Genomic DNA, 13,138 nt, shown 5'->3' with positions numbered 1-13,138 from the left:
AGACATCAGCAGCGCTGCCCACGAAGCCCGGCTCCAGACCCTGCGGCTCCCAACACTCCTACGACAGGGGCAGCTCCGAAGACCCCACGGACAGCCGGGACAGAGCCGAGGCGCAGGCCCTAATGCCTGCTCAGCCCCAGCCCTTGCCCCTAGCCCTGCCCTGCTCCTGGCCCTGCCCGCTCACGCCGCTTCTGCCCCGCGGAGCTGCCTCCCGCATGTCTCGGCTCGGGGCTGGAACCCGAGGCTGGAACCGGCTCCACGGCAGCTGACGGTGCCGAGCTGTTGTGTTACTGATGCCGGGAATCCGCCGGCGGCGGTGGCAGCCGGGGCTGCGGGCACCGACCGCCCGCACTCCCGAGTTTCGACCCCGCGGCGGTGCCGGAGCTGTCGGCAGCGGCCCCTGCTGGAGCGGGGAGCGTCTGCGCGGAGTAACGGGTCTTAAGGAAGAATCGCCGGGAGAGCTCCGGCCTCTGCACTAATTCGTCCTTACAGACCCCGCTCATCCCGCCCGGAGGAAAGCTGTCCAGGCGCCGGTACACCGAGCCCGTAACCCGCTGTGTTCTCAGAGCCAGGCCTCTCGGTGCCTGGTGGGAGCCGGTGTCCCACGGCCACTGCTGCGGCTGCTGCGGGGCAGATGCTCCCTCAAGCTGCCGGTGGAGGATCCAGTGAGGGAGCCCAGCGGCCCCTCGATGCGGAGTTTCTCTGGGGGGTGGGGTCTTGCTGAGGTCGACGTGGAAACAGAGCAGAAACCTTCCTGTGCTTCCAGAGACCTGTGTAGGGACAAAGCAGCTCCTAAGGCTCTGCCTTCTCCCCTGCCTGCGGGGGTTGGGAGCACAACCTGGGGGGCACTGAACACCGAACGAGACCCGTCCAGGCAGCGCCCTCCAGACAGCAGCAGATAAGGCACTGCGGCGTGAAGAGGGGGAAAGCCAACTTTGCCGGCTGGTTTAGGAAGCAGTGGCACGCAGCTAGGACCAGGCTGGGCTGTGAACGTGCTTAGATCCAGTCATGCGTGGCGTTCAGCTTTGACCAACCCTCAGCTCCGCCGCCGGTGTCGCTCACGCTAGCGGTGAGCTCCCTGGGCGCGGAACGGCTTTTAACGAAGAGCGGTCAATGGACGAAACCCCCTGGAGACCGAACGCGCTCGCCGTCCGCGCCTCCGACGTGGTGGAGCTCAGCGACGCCGACTTCGAGAGCGGCCTGGCCGAGCGCCCGGGGCTCGTGCTCGTGGAGTTTTTCGCGCCCTGGTGAGGGGCCGCCTGGGGCGGGAGGGGGACGGGAGCTGCGGGGCGGGGACGGGGGCCGAGGCGCTCGCGGCCGGCCTAACCCCCCGCCGTCATCTCAGGTGCGGGCACTGCAAGCGGCTGGCGCCGGAGTACGAGTCGGCAGCGACCAGGCTGAAGGGGATCGTGCCCCTCGTGAAGGTGAGGATGGGGAGCGCCGGCTCCTAGCGGGGTCAAAGCAAAGCTTTGCTGTCGCAGTGCGGGCCCGTCGCCTGCCGGCATGTGCTCGGGCTGTGCCGGGCTTCGTCCCTTTGAAGGCGCAGGCAGCAGGGAAGGATCTGGAAGCTGAGCCCTGTGCAGCTGCCGCCGCCGCGGTGTGCAGAACGTGGCGTGGGTGTGTACGGGCATGTAAAACGGGGCTTGCCTGAAAGGGAGGAAGAAGCCTCCTGTGAGCTGTGTAGCCCAGTGTGACACTGGCCTGTCCTTTGGTCTGGAAAGTGAAGGATGCTGACCAAGAGCTTGCTTTTCCACCAGAAATCCTGTGCGGTTTTCTCAAATAAGGGTCTTCCCATAGGGGGAGTGGTGTGGACTCCTGACACCAGGGCCTCCTTGCCAGTTGAGCTCAGCCTGTTCAGGCATTGTAGGACTTCTGGATTGATACAGTGCTGAGAACAGTGGATTCTTGTGAAGCCTGTCATTGTGTTCTGGCAAACGAACAACTCCATCATCTCTCTGTCATCTTTCCAGTATTTCATTAGATATTTTCCCGTTCCTGTCACTACACCCCTGCTGCCTCCTCCCCTGGTCTTAACTCTGCAGAAACAGGCTCTGTGTAAGGATACCCCCAAGCCTCTCAGTTGGCTGTGTCAGACCTGGCTTTTCGGGTCTTGTAGATGCTTTGTGGGTCCTTGTGCTTCATGTGAAAGGAATCCAGGCTTGGCTAAAGACACATGAGAGCTTTCAGAACTTCTGGACTTCATATGTGATAACGTGGGCAATGGCAGAGCTGCCCTCTTGTGTGTTGCGTGCTTGGTCTCTGGGCAATGCTTCTCTTCCTTCAGGTTGACTGTACAGCAAACTCAAACACCTGTAATAAGTACGGAGTCAGTGGATATCCCACCTTAAAGATTTTTCGAGACGGAGAAGAGGCAGGAACCTACGATGGGCCCAGGACAGCAGGTAAGAGCTCATCAGCAAGCATCTGTCTTCCCAAAGAGATGCTGGAAGGAAGGGCCCACATATAATAGACTTGTGTCAGGGATGCTGCATCTGTTGAGGGATACAAAGTAGGTCCCCACATACACACCCCCCTCCTTGCCCTTTCCAGGACTCCGTGTGCTGGCAGAGCCCTGGATGTTTATTATTTAAAGCTCTCCTATAAAGGTGAAGATTTCCTCACTCTTTAACTCCTCATGTCTTGGGTGTACAGTACCTGGGAAATGCTAGAAAATGTGAAGCTGGGGGTAGTGCTCCTTCAATTCACCTTATTCATTGAATGGGAGGGGTGTATGGATTCTGCAGAAAGAACTTTGGTTTTCTCAAGCTTTTGAGAAGCTTGAGAAATGTCTTGTGGAAGTTTGTATTCTTACCTTTGTTGATCTCTTTTCAGATGGGATTGTCAGTCATCTCAAGAAACAGGCAGGACCTGCTTCAGTGGCTCTCAGTTCTGTAGCTGAATTTGAGAAATTCATTGGTGATAAAGATGCTTCTGTAGTGGGTGAGTAGCTGCAGTGCAGCACTGAACTGAGGGGACACTTGGCTCTGGGACATGTCTTGGGGATTACACTGTGGAAGGTGAGAGGTGGTATCACTACCTGTAGCAGGAGACGTTCCAGGCAGACCCAAGGAAAAAGGTTTTTCATTATGAGACTGAAGCCCTCGAACGTGTCTGCGCCCAGAGGGATTTTGAGACCTTCACAGGCAGGCTGGGAGACTTTTTGAAAACTCAGGTGCACAAAGCTCTGAGCAACCTGATCTGACTTGGAAGCTGGTCCTGCTTTGGGCAGGAGGTTGGACTCTGTGACCTCCAGGGCTTCCTTCCAGCCTTTTTCTTCTTTTCACTGCGGTTCTGCCTGCCTTCCAGACCTCCTGGCCCCAGAGGGACTGGTTTTGAAGTTTGTGGCTTTTTTGGCTGGTTGACAACAGGCAGCTTTGGCTTGCTAGAAAGTGCATTCAGGTGCTGTCCTGTGACACCAGTAGACTGTGAGCATCATGGCCATTGTTTGCAAGGGGTGATGGCATCTTTCCTTCGGGCAGTTCAGGTGCCACCTTATGAATGTAACTGGGTGGGTATTAATCTGCGTTTCCAGACTTACTTTTATGAAGTCCTATTGGCAGTTGTTAGCAGTAGTAGTGCATGTGGCTACAAATGGATGTCTTAGTGCTCACAGGACAACTGTGACTAAGCTGGGCAGACTCTCCAGTAACATTCTGCTGGTGGAAGGGAGAGAGTATAGAAAGGTTCCAGTAAAAATAGGAGAGAAGCTCTCTAAGATGAAGCTTTGAGGATGGATTGGGGGACTTGACTCGGAAGGGATCTTTCAGTGCACTGTAGAGATAAATGTTGAGGGCTGCACAGTGACTGCTGTTGGGTTGGTTGGGGGTCACCATCTGTCTTTCTGCTCCAGGCTTCTTTGGAGATGGATCTAGTGATGCTTACTCAGAGTTCATGAAAGCCGCCAACAACCTAAGGGATAACTACCGTTTTGCACACACCAGTGAGGACCAGTTGGTGCAGACGTACGAGGAAGATGGAGAGTAAGTTGCTTAACACAAAGATTTCTTGTTATTGACACATTTGGAACAAACTCATTTGTTATCTGGATTCACTTTCTGAACATAGCTTCCCCATTGCTTGTTATGGTGGGTTTTTTTGTTTCTCGTTATAGCCTGTCTGAATAATGGGAAGGGTCTGACAGGGAGGCCTAAACTAACTCATTCTACCTGCCTCCCCTCAGGGGTATAGTCTTATTCCGTCCTCCACGCCTGGCAAACAAGTTTGAGGACAGCTCCATCAAGTACCCAGAAGACAAAATCACCACTGGAAAGATCAAGAAATTCATCCAGGAGAACATGTGAGTGATTCCTCACTAGAGAATGTGGTAGACTGGACCCAGTTAGCTTTGGTCCTGTCAGAACTTGTTTTCTCTAGCAGGTACTGCTACCACTTCCTGCTCGGTGTCCAGAAGAGCTATCTGGCCCACACTGGTCCCTTTGGGGACCACCTTGCTGGAAATCCTGACATGGCTGTTAGCATTTACTGTCCATATTCTAACCCCCACACTTCTGTTTAGAACCTGAACTTCCTGAGATGTATGCCAGCTTTGGCCTTATTGAGGTCAGATACAGCCATTGAGGTTGTGGCTATAGATGGAGATTTGACTTAGAATAATGTAGTACATGAATGAGCACAGTGTTTCATTCTTAGCTCTTACTGATTACTGGCATTTAATGTTTTTGGGTGGGGAAACAAGAGTGGGCTGCATCAAGGCTGTTGCTGGAGGTAAAGGGTTCTGGGCAGTGAAACTGAAGCTGCTAACCTCTGTTTCATTTGATAGCTTTGGCATCTGCCCACACATGACTGAAGACAACAAAGACTTGATCCAGGGCAAGGACTTGTTGGTGGCTTACTATGATGTGGACTATGAGAAGAACGCAAAGGGCTCCAACTACTGGCGGAACAGGTAGCGGCAGGGGGTTCCTCGGCCTCATTTGTTCTGTAGCTCAGCTGAGAGCTCCTCCTGTTGTCCCAGGAAGCTTCCAGCTGAGTTTCTGGTCAGAATCATTGGGGTGGCTGCTGCCTGCAATATGTGTATCGTTTGAACCCCATCTTGCTTGCTTTTGAATCCCTCGTCCTTAGACCTCAAACATAAACTTCCTCACTGGTCCTGTGTGGGGTTCTATTCTTTGCGTTCCCCAGTGTCTGTGACCCTGGTGGACATGCTGACAGGGGTGGAGGGTGAAAGCAGGCCCCATTCACTACAGACATTGGTTTAGTTCTCTGTTTATTTACACCATTTCTACAGTACTTGCCTATGCAAAGCACATCATGTAATTGAATTCCTTGTCCATTGTGCACTTCAACTTGAGGGGTCATATGTCGTGTGAAGAGAAAATGTTCCAAGGAATAATTCTTTGTTTTGTGTTTTATGTTTTTTTTTTCTCCTCAGAGTTATGATGATTGCAAAGAAGTTCTTAGATGCTGGCCACAAACTGTCCTTTGCTGTTGCCAGTCGCAAAACCTTCAGCCATGAGCTGTCCGAGTTCGGCCTGGACAGCAGCACAGGGGATGCACCAGTTGTCGCCATCAGGACCGCCAAAGGAGAGAAATATGTCATGCAGGAAGAGTTCTCGTAAGGCTTGAGCTGGGAGTTGCCTCTCACTTGGTGCACTTTGGTCTGAAGCTCTCTGACCAGCCAGACATGTTAGCTGTGAGGAAATGGGAAAGCTGGATGCTCCAGCTGGAAGAAGTGATTGCCAGGTCAAAATGGGTCCTCTCACATGTTTTCCTGTCCTTTAGAGAGCTGGCAGCTCCTCCTGTTGTACAAAGATAGAATTTAACTTGATATTTATGCGTCTGGTTAGTAACTGAGATGCAGAGGGAATAGTTGCACCTTTCTTCTTGAAAAAAAGAAACTTAAAGCTACTCGAAGGCCTAAAACTTCAAATGGTATGAGTACCCAGCCTCTTGCCAAAACTCTTTCAGGGCATCTTTGCACTTGTTCTGGGGTCTTCTAAGCCAGCCTCAGACTGGTGCTGCTGGAGATGCAGGTGACATATGTTCTGTGGGTGGAAGGAGCTTAAATCAGCCTTGAAAGCTTTCCCCTCCTGTGTGTGTGCTGATGGCTGTAAAATGTCACTTCACTTTCAGCCGTGATGGAAAGGCTCTGGAGAGATTCCTGCAAGATTACTTTGATGGAAACTTGAAAAAGTATCTGAAATCAGAGCCAGTCCCTGAAAGCAATGATGGCCCAGTGAAGGTGAGTGCTGCATCAGGCGTAGCAAAGCTCCTGCCAGTGGCTGTAGAAGCAGTGTTCAGCAGCAGCTTCTATTCCTATGCAAGTGTGTCCGATGCTGCAGGTACTGTGCCGTGGCACCTTGGGAAACCTCTGCTGTGCTAGATGGAGGAAGACTTCGCTCCCTTGTTGTATTGCAGTTTTCTGAGCCAAGGGAGAAATGCAGCTTGCAGTTTTGATTCCATTTTGTTCTCGCAGTGTAGTAACTGCTGTTTGATCACACTAGTGATGTGCTCTACAAGTGCAGGATCATCCAGATTTACAGGGATTAGGCCAGGGCTTGCTGTCGTGGCTTGTGCTCCCTCATGGCACAGCCTCAAGTTGGTTGTGACTGCACTATTTCTAAGGAGTTACATGTTCATCTCGTTACTGGGGAGCAGTGTAACTCCTACTTTGAATTTGTCATGTAAATTTTGCCCTGAATGGAAGCATTCTATGGCCTGGGTTTCTGATGAGGGCCTTATTCGGGGGGGTGGAAGTCACTGCTTGTCTTTGTGTGGGGGGAGATGGACCCAGCCAGTCTTCCCAGACTGATTCCTCAGCCTGGAATTTGCTGGGATTACAAAGAAATTATTTTCTCTTCCTCTTGGAGAATACCCAGAGGCAAACCTCACTTGCAAGTGGTGCTGATGCCTTGTGACAGGCTTTTACCTGCCAGCTGGGGATGTTGCAGTTTAGTGAAGATTGTGTGTTTGGTCATTTTGCTGCCTGCTGTGTAGGTGCAGCATGACTTGTCCTGTGGGAGGGCCAGGCTTTCTTGGCAGAGGGTATGGAGCATGTCCTGTTACAGCCTCACTTTTGACTTGGAAGAAACCATAACTTATGTGATCAAATGTTACCAGGTGGTGGTTGCTGAGAACTTTGATGAAATTGTTAATGCAGAAGACAAAGATGTCCTGATAGAATTTTATGCACCCTGGTGTGGCCATTGCAAGAATCTGGAGCCCAAATACAAAGAACTGGGGGAGAAGGTAAGTCTGGGGCTCTGTTGCAAACACAAAAGGGAATTTTGCAGCACTAAACAATCCTGCAGGTTCTGTCTGTCTACCATTTATGTAATGGGGCATAGTTGTGCTTTCCTGAGGACTGTGAGCTTGGGCATCTCCTGCGGGTGCAGAAGTACATTGGCAGGATCTGGAGCATGGTAGCAACCACACTAGGAGGTTTAACCAGTGCCCTTTGCTGTGGCACAGAAATATTCATTGATTCAGCAAATGTCCTTGACTGCCAAAGATCCTTTTTGGGTCTTTTCCCTCTTCATGATTCACAGTCTCCCAACTGGTGAAGGATAGCACTGCCCTGCACACTTGCATGAGTGGAGTAAATTGCTCTCCCAGATCTGACCCGCTTTTTGGTATCTGTCTGCCAGGCACCCTCCTTCCTGAGCTCTGCACATCCTCACAGCTGCCCTGCAGAGTGAAGGAAGCAGTTGCTCTGGGGTTCTCCAGAAGTAGCAGCGCAGTTGAGCAGGGAGCACTGGGATGTGTGTGCTGCATCCAGCTGGCTGAGGAGGGACTTTGTTCCCTCTGCTCCTGTTGAGGCAGAAGTAATAAACTGCTCAGCAGAAATCTGCTCACCCGTTAGCATGCTGTGTGCGCTCTCTTCTGACACAGCTATCTCAGGTGATGTTGGTGAGTTCTGGTGTTAACTGCTATGGATTGGTTACTGATAAGCTTTTTCTACCAACAGCTCAGCAAAGACCCCAATATTGTCATTGCCAAAATGGATGCTACAGCCAATGATGTGCCTTCTCCCTATGAAGTCAGAGGGTAGGTCTTACTGTTGCTACACCATGTCATTGAATGCCTTCATGCTTCTGTCTCTGACCTGCAGCCTCAACAGAGGAGCTGAAGGAGTCTCGGGAGGGTGGGATGGGCAATGGGCATGCAATTGCAAGGTGTTCACTTAGTGTGAAGAAACACAGAGTGAAAACAAAGGACATCCATCCCTCTGCTTCTCTGGGATTGTTCTGGTGTCCTGGCTGTGCCTGGAGGGCTGTCTTGCTGCTTTTCAGTCTGCTGTGATTCTGTACTTGGCAGTTTAAAAATGATGCTGGGCTGGGTTTCCTGGAAACAGTTTAGGTAGCAGACATGAACAGGGCTGAGCTCAGCCTCTTCTGCAGCCATGGCCAGGCTCTTTGCCACACTGCTGGGTATGGTGCTGAGCTGTTAAACCAGGGGAGTGCCGGGGGTGAGTCCCTGCTGTGGGGGCTTGCCTGCTGGTCTGAAAGAAAACAGAGCATGTCAAGGGGCTCAAGTGTCTCTTCTCTCTCCCCAGCTTCCCCACCATCTATTTTGCTCCGGCTGGCAAGAAACAGAATCCAAAGAAGTACGAGGTGAGTATTTTGCTGCTTTGCGAAGAAGTGAAACAGCACCCAGGTGCCGAGGTGATGCCAGGCCTTTCTGGAGCTGCGGGTGCTGCTCTGCAGCCAGCAGCACCTCCTTGTGGTGCTTGGTGCAGACCCACAGGAGAGCTCTGCTGGCATCCCTTCCCTCTCCTCCCTGCACCTGCACTGTCCTGTAGTGAAGAAGCCCCCAGGGAGTCCAGCCTCTGCCTCATTGTCTTGTGCTTTCTGTAGGGTGGCAGAGAAGTGAGTGACTTCATTAGCTACTTGAAGCGGGAGGCAACCAACACTCCTGTGCTGCAGGAGGAAGAGAAAACCAAGAAATCCAAGAAGAAGGTGAAGGAGGATTTGTAAAGTACCCACTTGCCATCTTGTTGGGATGAGCTCTGTGTGAATTGGGGAAGCACTGGGCAGACTGGGGCAGTTCTGGGTTGTGGAGAGTTGGTGACCATGTGGGCCAAGGGGCCCCAGCTGCTGTATCTAGTTCTGTTTAATTTCCTGCCGTCTCTTAGCTGCGCTGCTGCAGGCTCCCAGCCTGGGCTGTGTTGTGGTTTGGGAGGGGGTGGGGGGGAGGGTTATTTTCTAATTTTTTTTTTGTACATTTGGAGAAGTGAAACAATAAAATGACCCCCTTAAGACCGAGTGTCCCTGTGCCACGGGGACCTGCCGCACCTAAACCAGGATTCTGCTCCTCATGGGCAGCAGCCTCCTCCTGTGTGTCTTGTTTCCTTCACTGAGCCTTTAGAAGTCTGCTGAATATTCAGTTCTGCCTTTAGCTTGTTCTTCCTCAGCTAACAGAAGTCCTTCCAGAATGTAGTACCAGCAGCAGTTGTCCCATTGTGCTTTTAAGCTGGTGTGAAAGTATCCAAGTGTAGTGGAGGGATGCTACTACTTACTCTACCCAAGTGCAGGTAGGGCCAGGGCTGAGGGTGTTTCTCACAGCCAGTGGGTTGTGTGTGGTTAGGACAGTTGGGAGTAGTTCATTACAGGATCACCGCTTCTCTTGGTAGCGCAGGCTGGTACCTAGCGCTCCCCAGGAGGGACAGGACTCGGATGCTGTGCTGCAGTCTGGTGTGGGCTGTGACTGACCATGGTGTAGTATGTGCAGTGCTCGGTTCTTCCTGCCCAGGATGTGCTGACTGGGCGGTGAGTGAGCAGTGAGGGGCTGTTCTTGCTCTGTCTCATGCTGTGTGTGAGTTGAAGTGAGGACCAGCAGCTTCACGGAGCTCTGCTGTGTTGCAGCAGTTACCATGGCAAGAGCCAGTGGTTGCTTCCTCTGGGTGTTCCTCCCCCACAGCTCCAAAGGCTGTGTACCAGTTAGTGCTGCTGGAATTCTCCAGGTACAGTAGATCCTACAGCGCTTGACATATGGTTCTGTCTACAATAGCTCTGCGGTACAAGGATTTCTTCCCAGCTACATCTGTATCTTAAACCATGTCTACCATCATACTCTGCTGCGGCTTGTGACTGCTGTGTGTCCCAGAACCATGTGCTGCAGTTAAACTGTGCTTCCCATAGGTCTGCAGGGCCTGAGGATGGACCAGCTCTCAAGGGAAGCCCTGGGATTGGCTGCCCCAGGCCTGTGGCTCCTGCTCTGGGGGACATGGCAGCCAGAGCCCTTCCGTGTCAGGATAGTCACACCAGCCTTCTCGGGAGCCCAGCCATCTTTGCCTGCAGACACAACAGGACGGCACAGGATCAGTCCTGGCTGACGGGACAGGGGCATGGTAACTGCCCCAGTGCTGCTGCTGTCTCCTCCTCACTGGTACACCCTGAGACCCCCAGATGTATGGAGCTGCTGCCCTGGCTAGGGTGAGCAGTGGCCACTACATCTCGGGGACAGCTGGTCCTGGAGGAAGCAGTGCTGTGGTCCCAGGGGCAGAGCAGTGCCCTGCAGCCATCAATCCCCAGCCTGGCAGGGAGCAGAGGCTCAGCAGCCACTCATTCAGGCCAGTGCCACCCACAGCACCCCACTAACAGGCAGAGCTGGGGCAGGCTCAACAACTGCTCTGCTGCGGGGCCCCTTCACTGGGACAGTGGGTACTTGCCCAGCAGAGGCTGTGATCTCCTGCATGCTGCCCAGCGTGCCCAGCTGGCCCTGACCGGGGGAAGACACTGCCTCCAACCAGGACGGCCCAGCCCTCCTGTCTCCCCAGGCTCCCAGTGTGCTCATCCCCGGCCTCCCCGGGTTCCCGGATCCCCCTCACCATGTCACCCTCGGGCTCCCCAGTCCTTGCCTGTCTCCCCACTCACCCCGTGGCTGCCCTGGAAGGCGATCACGGGCCGCGGTGGCCCCTATAGCGGCACCGGGCACTGGTGAGTCCCGCCTGCAGGCGGTTCGCCTCTCCCCCCGCCAGGTCGCCACCGAGAGCCGCACGTGCGGGCTGAGCCGGGGCCCGGGCCCGCAGTCGCGGCATGGCCCGGTGTGCGGGACCGCGGCGGGAGGGGCGGCGGCGCCGGGAGCCTGGCGGCGGGGCTCGGCCTGAGCCAGCTATTTTTGCCACCGGGCCGGGCTAATCCCCTGAGCCGCTTCCCAGCGTTAAGTAATTCCGAGGAGGGATGCGCCCGGCGGCGGCCCCGGCCTGGGCGGCCCCGTGCATTCGCCGTGTGACGGGGCCGACGGCGACGCAGCCGGTGGGGGCTGAGGGCCACAGGCACCGGCCGCCGAGCCCTGGGGCGGCACGGCCCGAGGCCGGCTGGTAGAGGTGGGCGGATCGGAGGGCAGGGATGCCGGGACCCTCTCCCGGTGGCTCCCCGGAGAGGGAGGTGGGGACCGGCGGGCGGCAGCGGGGGCCCGGCCGGGGAAGGCGGGTGCGGTTCCGGCTGCCCCCCACCGCCATCGCGCTGCCGTCGGTGCGCGAGGAGGAGCAGGTTTTCTACCGGCGGCTGGAGGCTTTGGCGGCTCCTGGCCCCGGCGGCTTCGGGCCGCTCTTCGCGGCCGACGGCTGGAGCGACTTGACGGGTAAGCGCCCGGGGACCCGGGGAGAGCCGGGCCGGGGGGGCCGGGCCGGGGAGTCCCGGGATGGGTCTCAGGGCCACCGCCGCTGCCCGCAGAGGACCGGCTGCTGCGGAAACGACTGGTGAGGGATGGGCAGGACGGGCTGCGGCCGCGGCCAGGGCAGGAGGTGTCGGTGAAAGTGCTGGGAGCGCTGGAGGACGGAGGGCTGGTGGAGCGGGACCCGCGGCTCACCTTCGTGCCTGGCTACGGCGACGTCGTGCAGGTCAGCCCCGGCCAGGGCACGGTGCGGGCCGAGCGCTGCCCCGTGGCGCGCCCGGCCAGCTCTGCTGTGTCTGCGTCCGCAGGCCCTAGAGCTGGGCGTCCTCACCATGCAGCCCGGGGAAGTTGCCTTCTTCCTCGCCGCCTTCCCCTACGGCTACGGCCGCCCCGGCAGGTAGGACGGGCAGTGGCAGGGGGACCCGGCAGACAGAGCCGGGGCAGGCAGCGGTACGGGAAGGGCGGTAGGATCGGGGCGAGTAGGGGCTGGGCACGGGCAGCCGGCGCTGTACCCGCAGGGAGCCCGACGTGCCGCCCGAGGCGCCGCTGCTGTTCGAGGTGACACTGCTGGAGGTGCGGGAAGCCCTCGACCCGCAGCCGCTGCCACCCGCTGCCCGCCTGCGCCTGGGAGCACAGCGGAGGGAACGGGGCAACTTCCACTTCGCGCGGGGCGACTTCTCGGCCGCGCTGCGCTCCTACCGACTGGCGCTGAGCGCCCTGGACGGCCCCGCCGCCGGTGAGACCAGGCGGAAAGGGGGGTGTAAACCGGGGGTGCGCGGCCGCGGGGGGGGTGAGCCCGCTCTCTCTGCGCAGCCCCTCCCGGGCCGCAGGAGGAAGAGGAGCTGCGGGAACAGCGCGTCAAGTGCTTCAACAACTGCGCGGCCGCGGAGATGAAACTGCAGCGGGTGGAGGAGGCGCTGGCGGCCTGCGAGGCGGCGCTGAGCATCAGCCCGGACAACGGCCGGGCGCTGCTCCGGCGAGGGCAGGTGGGCCCCGGGCAGCCCCGCGTCGAGCCCCTGCCTGGCCGCCCGCTACCGTCCGCTCCTCTCCTCGCAGCTGCTGGCGCAGCAGGGCCGGGACGCGGAGGCCGCGCTTGTCCTGAGGAGAGCCCTGGAGCTGGACCCCGCCAGCGAGGTCTGTCGGGGCGGGGAGCGCGGCTCGGGGCCGCACCGGGACCGCCGGGGGTCCCGCCGCAGCCCCGCCCGCCGCAGCCGCCCCGCCGCCCGCAGGTCGTCCACGCCGAGCTGTCGAGGCTGGTGAAGCGCCGGAGCGCCCCCGCCGCCCCGCAGGAGCCGCCCCACGGCCCGATGCCGCCGCCGAGTTCCGGGTGCGTGGTCGCGCCGTCGGACCGGGCTGCCTGCGGCGGGGTCGGGGCCGGTGTCCCACCTGGCGCGATGGCGCTCACGGCTGTGTCTCCCCGCAGAGACTCGGCACCGCCCACGGCGGAAGGAGCAGCCTGAGCAGAGCCCGCCCAGAGGAGCCGCCCCGCCGGGAGTGGAAGAGAGACGGCGGTGGAGAACGGGGGCGGCGGAGCGGGAGGGGAGGGGAAGAGCGGAGCGGA

At 57.1% G+C, this 13,138-nt stretch overlaps 2 protein-coding genes across 4 annotated transcripts; both read left to right on the top strand.

Moving 5' to 3' along the window:
- The first annotated feature begins 1,113 nt into the window (after positions 1 to 1,113).
- PDIA3 (protein disulfide isomerase family A member 3) lies at positions 1,114 to 9,061 on the top strand. Its single transcript, XM_057401327.1, has 13 exons — positions 1,114 to 1,247; positions 1,346 to 1,424; positions 2,285 to 2,402; positions 2,833 to 2,940; positions 3,851 to 3,980; positions 4,181 to 4,297; positions 4,781 to 4,906; positions 5,393 to 5,575; positions 6,094 to 6,202; positions 7,081 to 7,209; positions 7,928 to 8,007; positions 8,516 to 8,573; positions 8,817 to 9,061. Exons 1-13 carry the CDS (start codon positions 1,114 to 1,116, stop codon positions 8,934 to 8,936), a joined length of 1,491 nt encoding a protein of 496 aa, XP_057257310.1. The 3' UTR covers positions 8,937 to 9,061.
- Positions 9,062 to 11,198: 2,137 nt separating this feature from the next.
- On the top strand, positions 11,199 to 13,114 carry LOC130595003 (peptidyl-prolyl cis-trans isomerase FKBP8-like). Of its 3 annotated transcripts, XM_057401330.1 has the most exons (8): positions 11,202 to 11,544; positions 11,637 to 11,803; positions 11,886 to 11,974; positions 12,096 to 12,313; positions 12,391 to 12,563; positions 12,634 to 12,711; positions 12,807 to 12,904; positions 13,001 to 13,114. In XM_057401330.1, the coding sequence occupies exons 1-8, from the start codon at positions 11,310 to 11,312 to the stop codon at positions 13,035 to 13,037; spliced, it is 1,095 nt and encodes a 364-aa protein (XP_057257313.1). In that variant the 5' UTR covers positions 11,202 to 11,309; the 3' UTR covers positions 13,038 to 13,114. The 3 variants fall into 3 exon arrangements, with proteins under 3 accessions (XP_057257314.1, XP_057257312.1, XP_057257313.1); XM_057401331.1 differs by lacking the exon at positions 12,096 to 12,313 and having other exon boundaries at positions 11,199 to 11,544; positions 12,634 to 12,904; XM_057401329.1 differs by having other exon boundaries at positions 11,199 to 11,544; positions 12,391 to 12,904.
- The last annotated feature ends 24 nt before the right edge of the window (positions 13,115 to 13,138 follow it).

The sequence above is a fragment of the Pezoporus wallicus genome, unplaced genomic scaffold, assembly GCF_028554395.1.
Source record: "Pezoporus wallicus isolate ANWC-B61680 ecotype Strahan unplaced genomic scaffold, APGP_CSIRO_Pwel_v1 contig_12204, whole genome shotgun sequence".
Classification (NCBI taxonomy): Eukaryota; Metazoa; Chordata; class Aves; order Psittaciformes; family Psittacidae; genus Pezoporus; species Pezoporus wallicus.
This window is presented reverse-complemented; position numbering and strand designations above follow the sequence as displayed.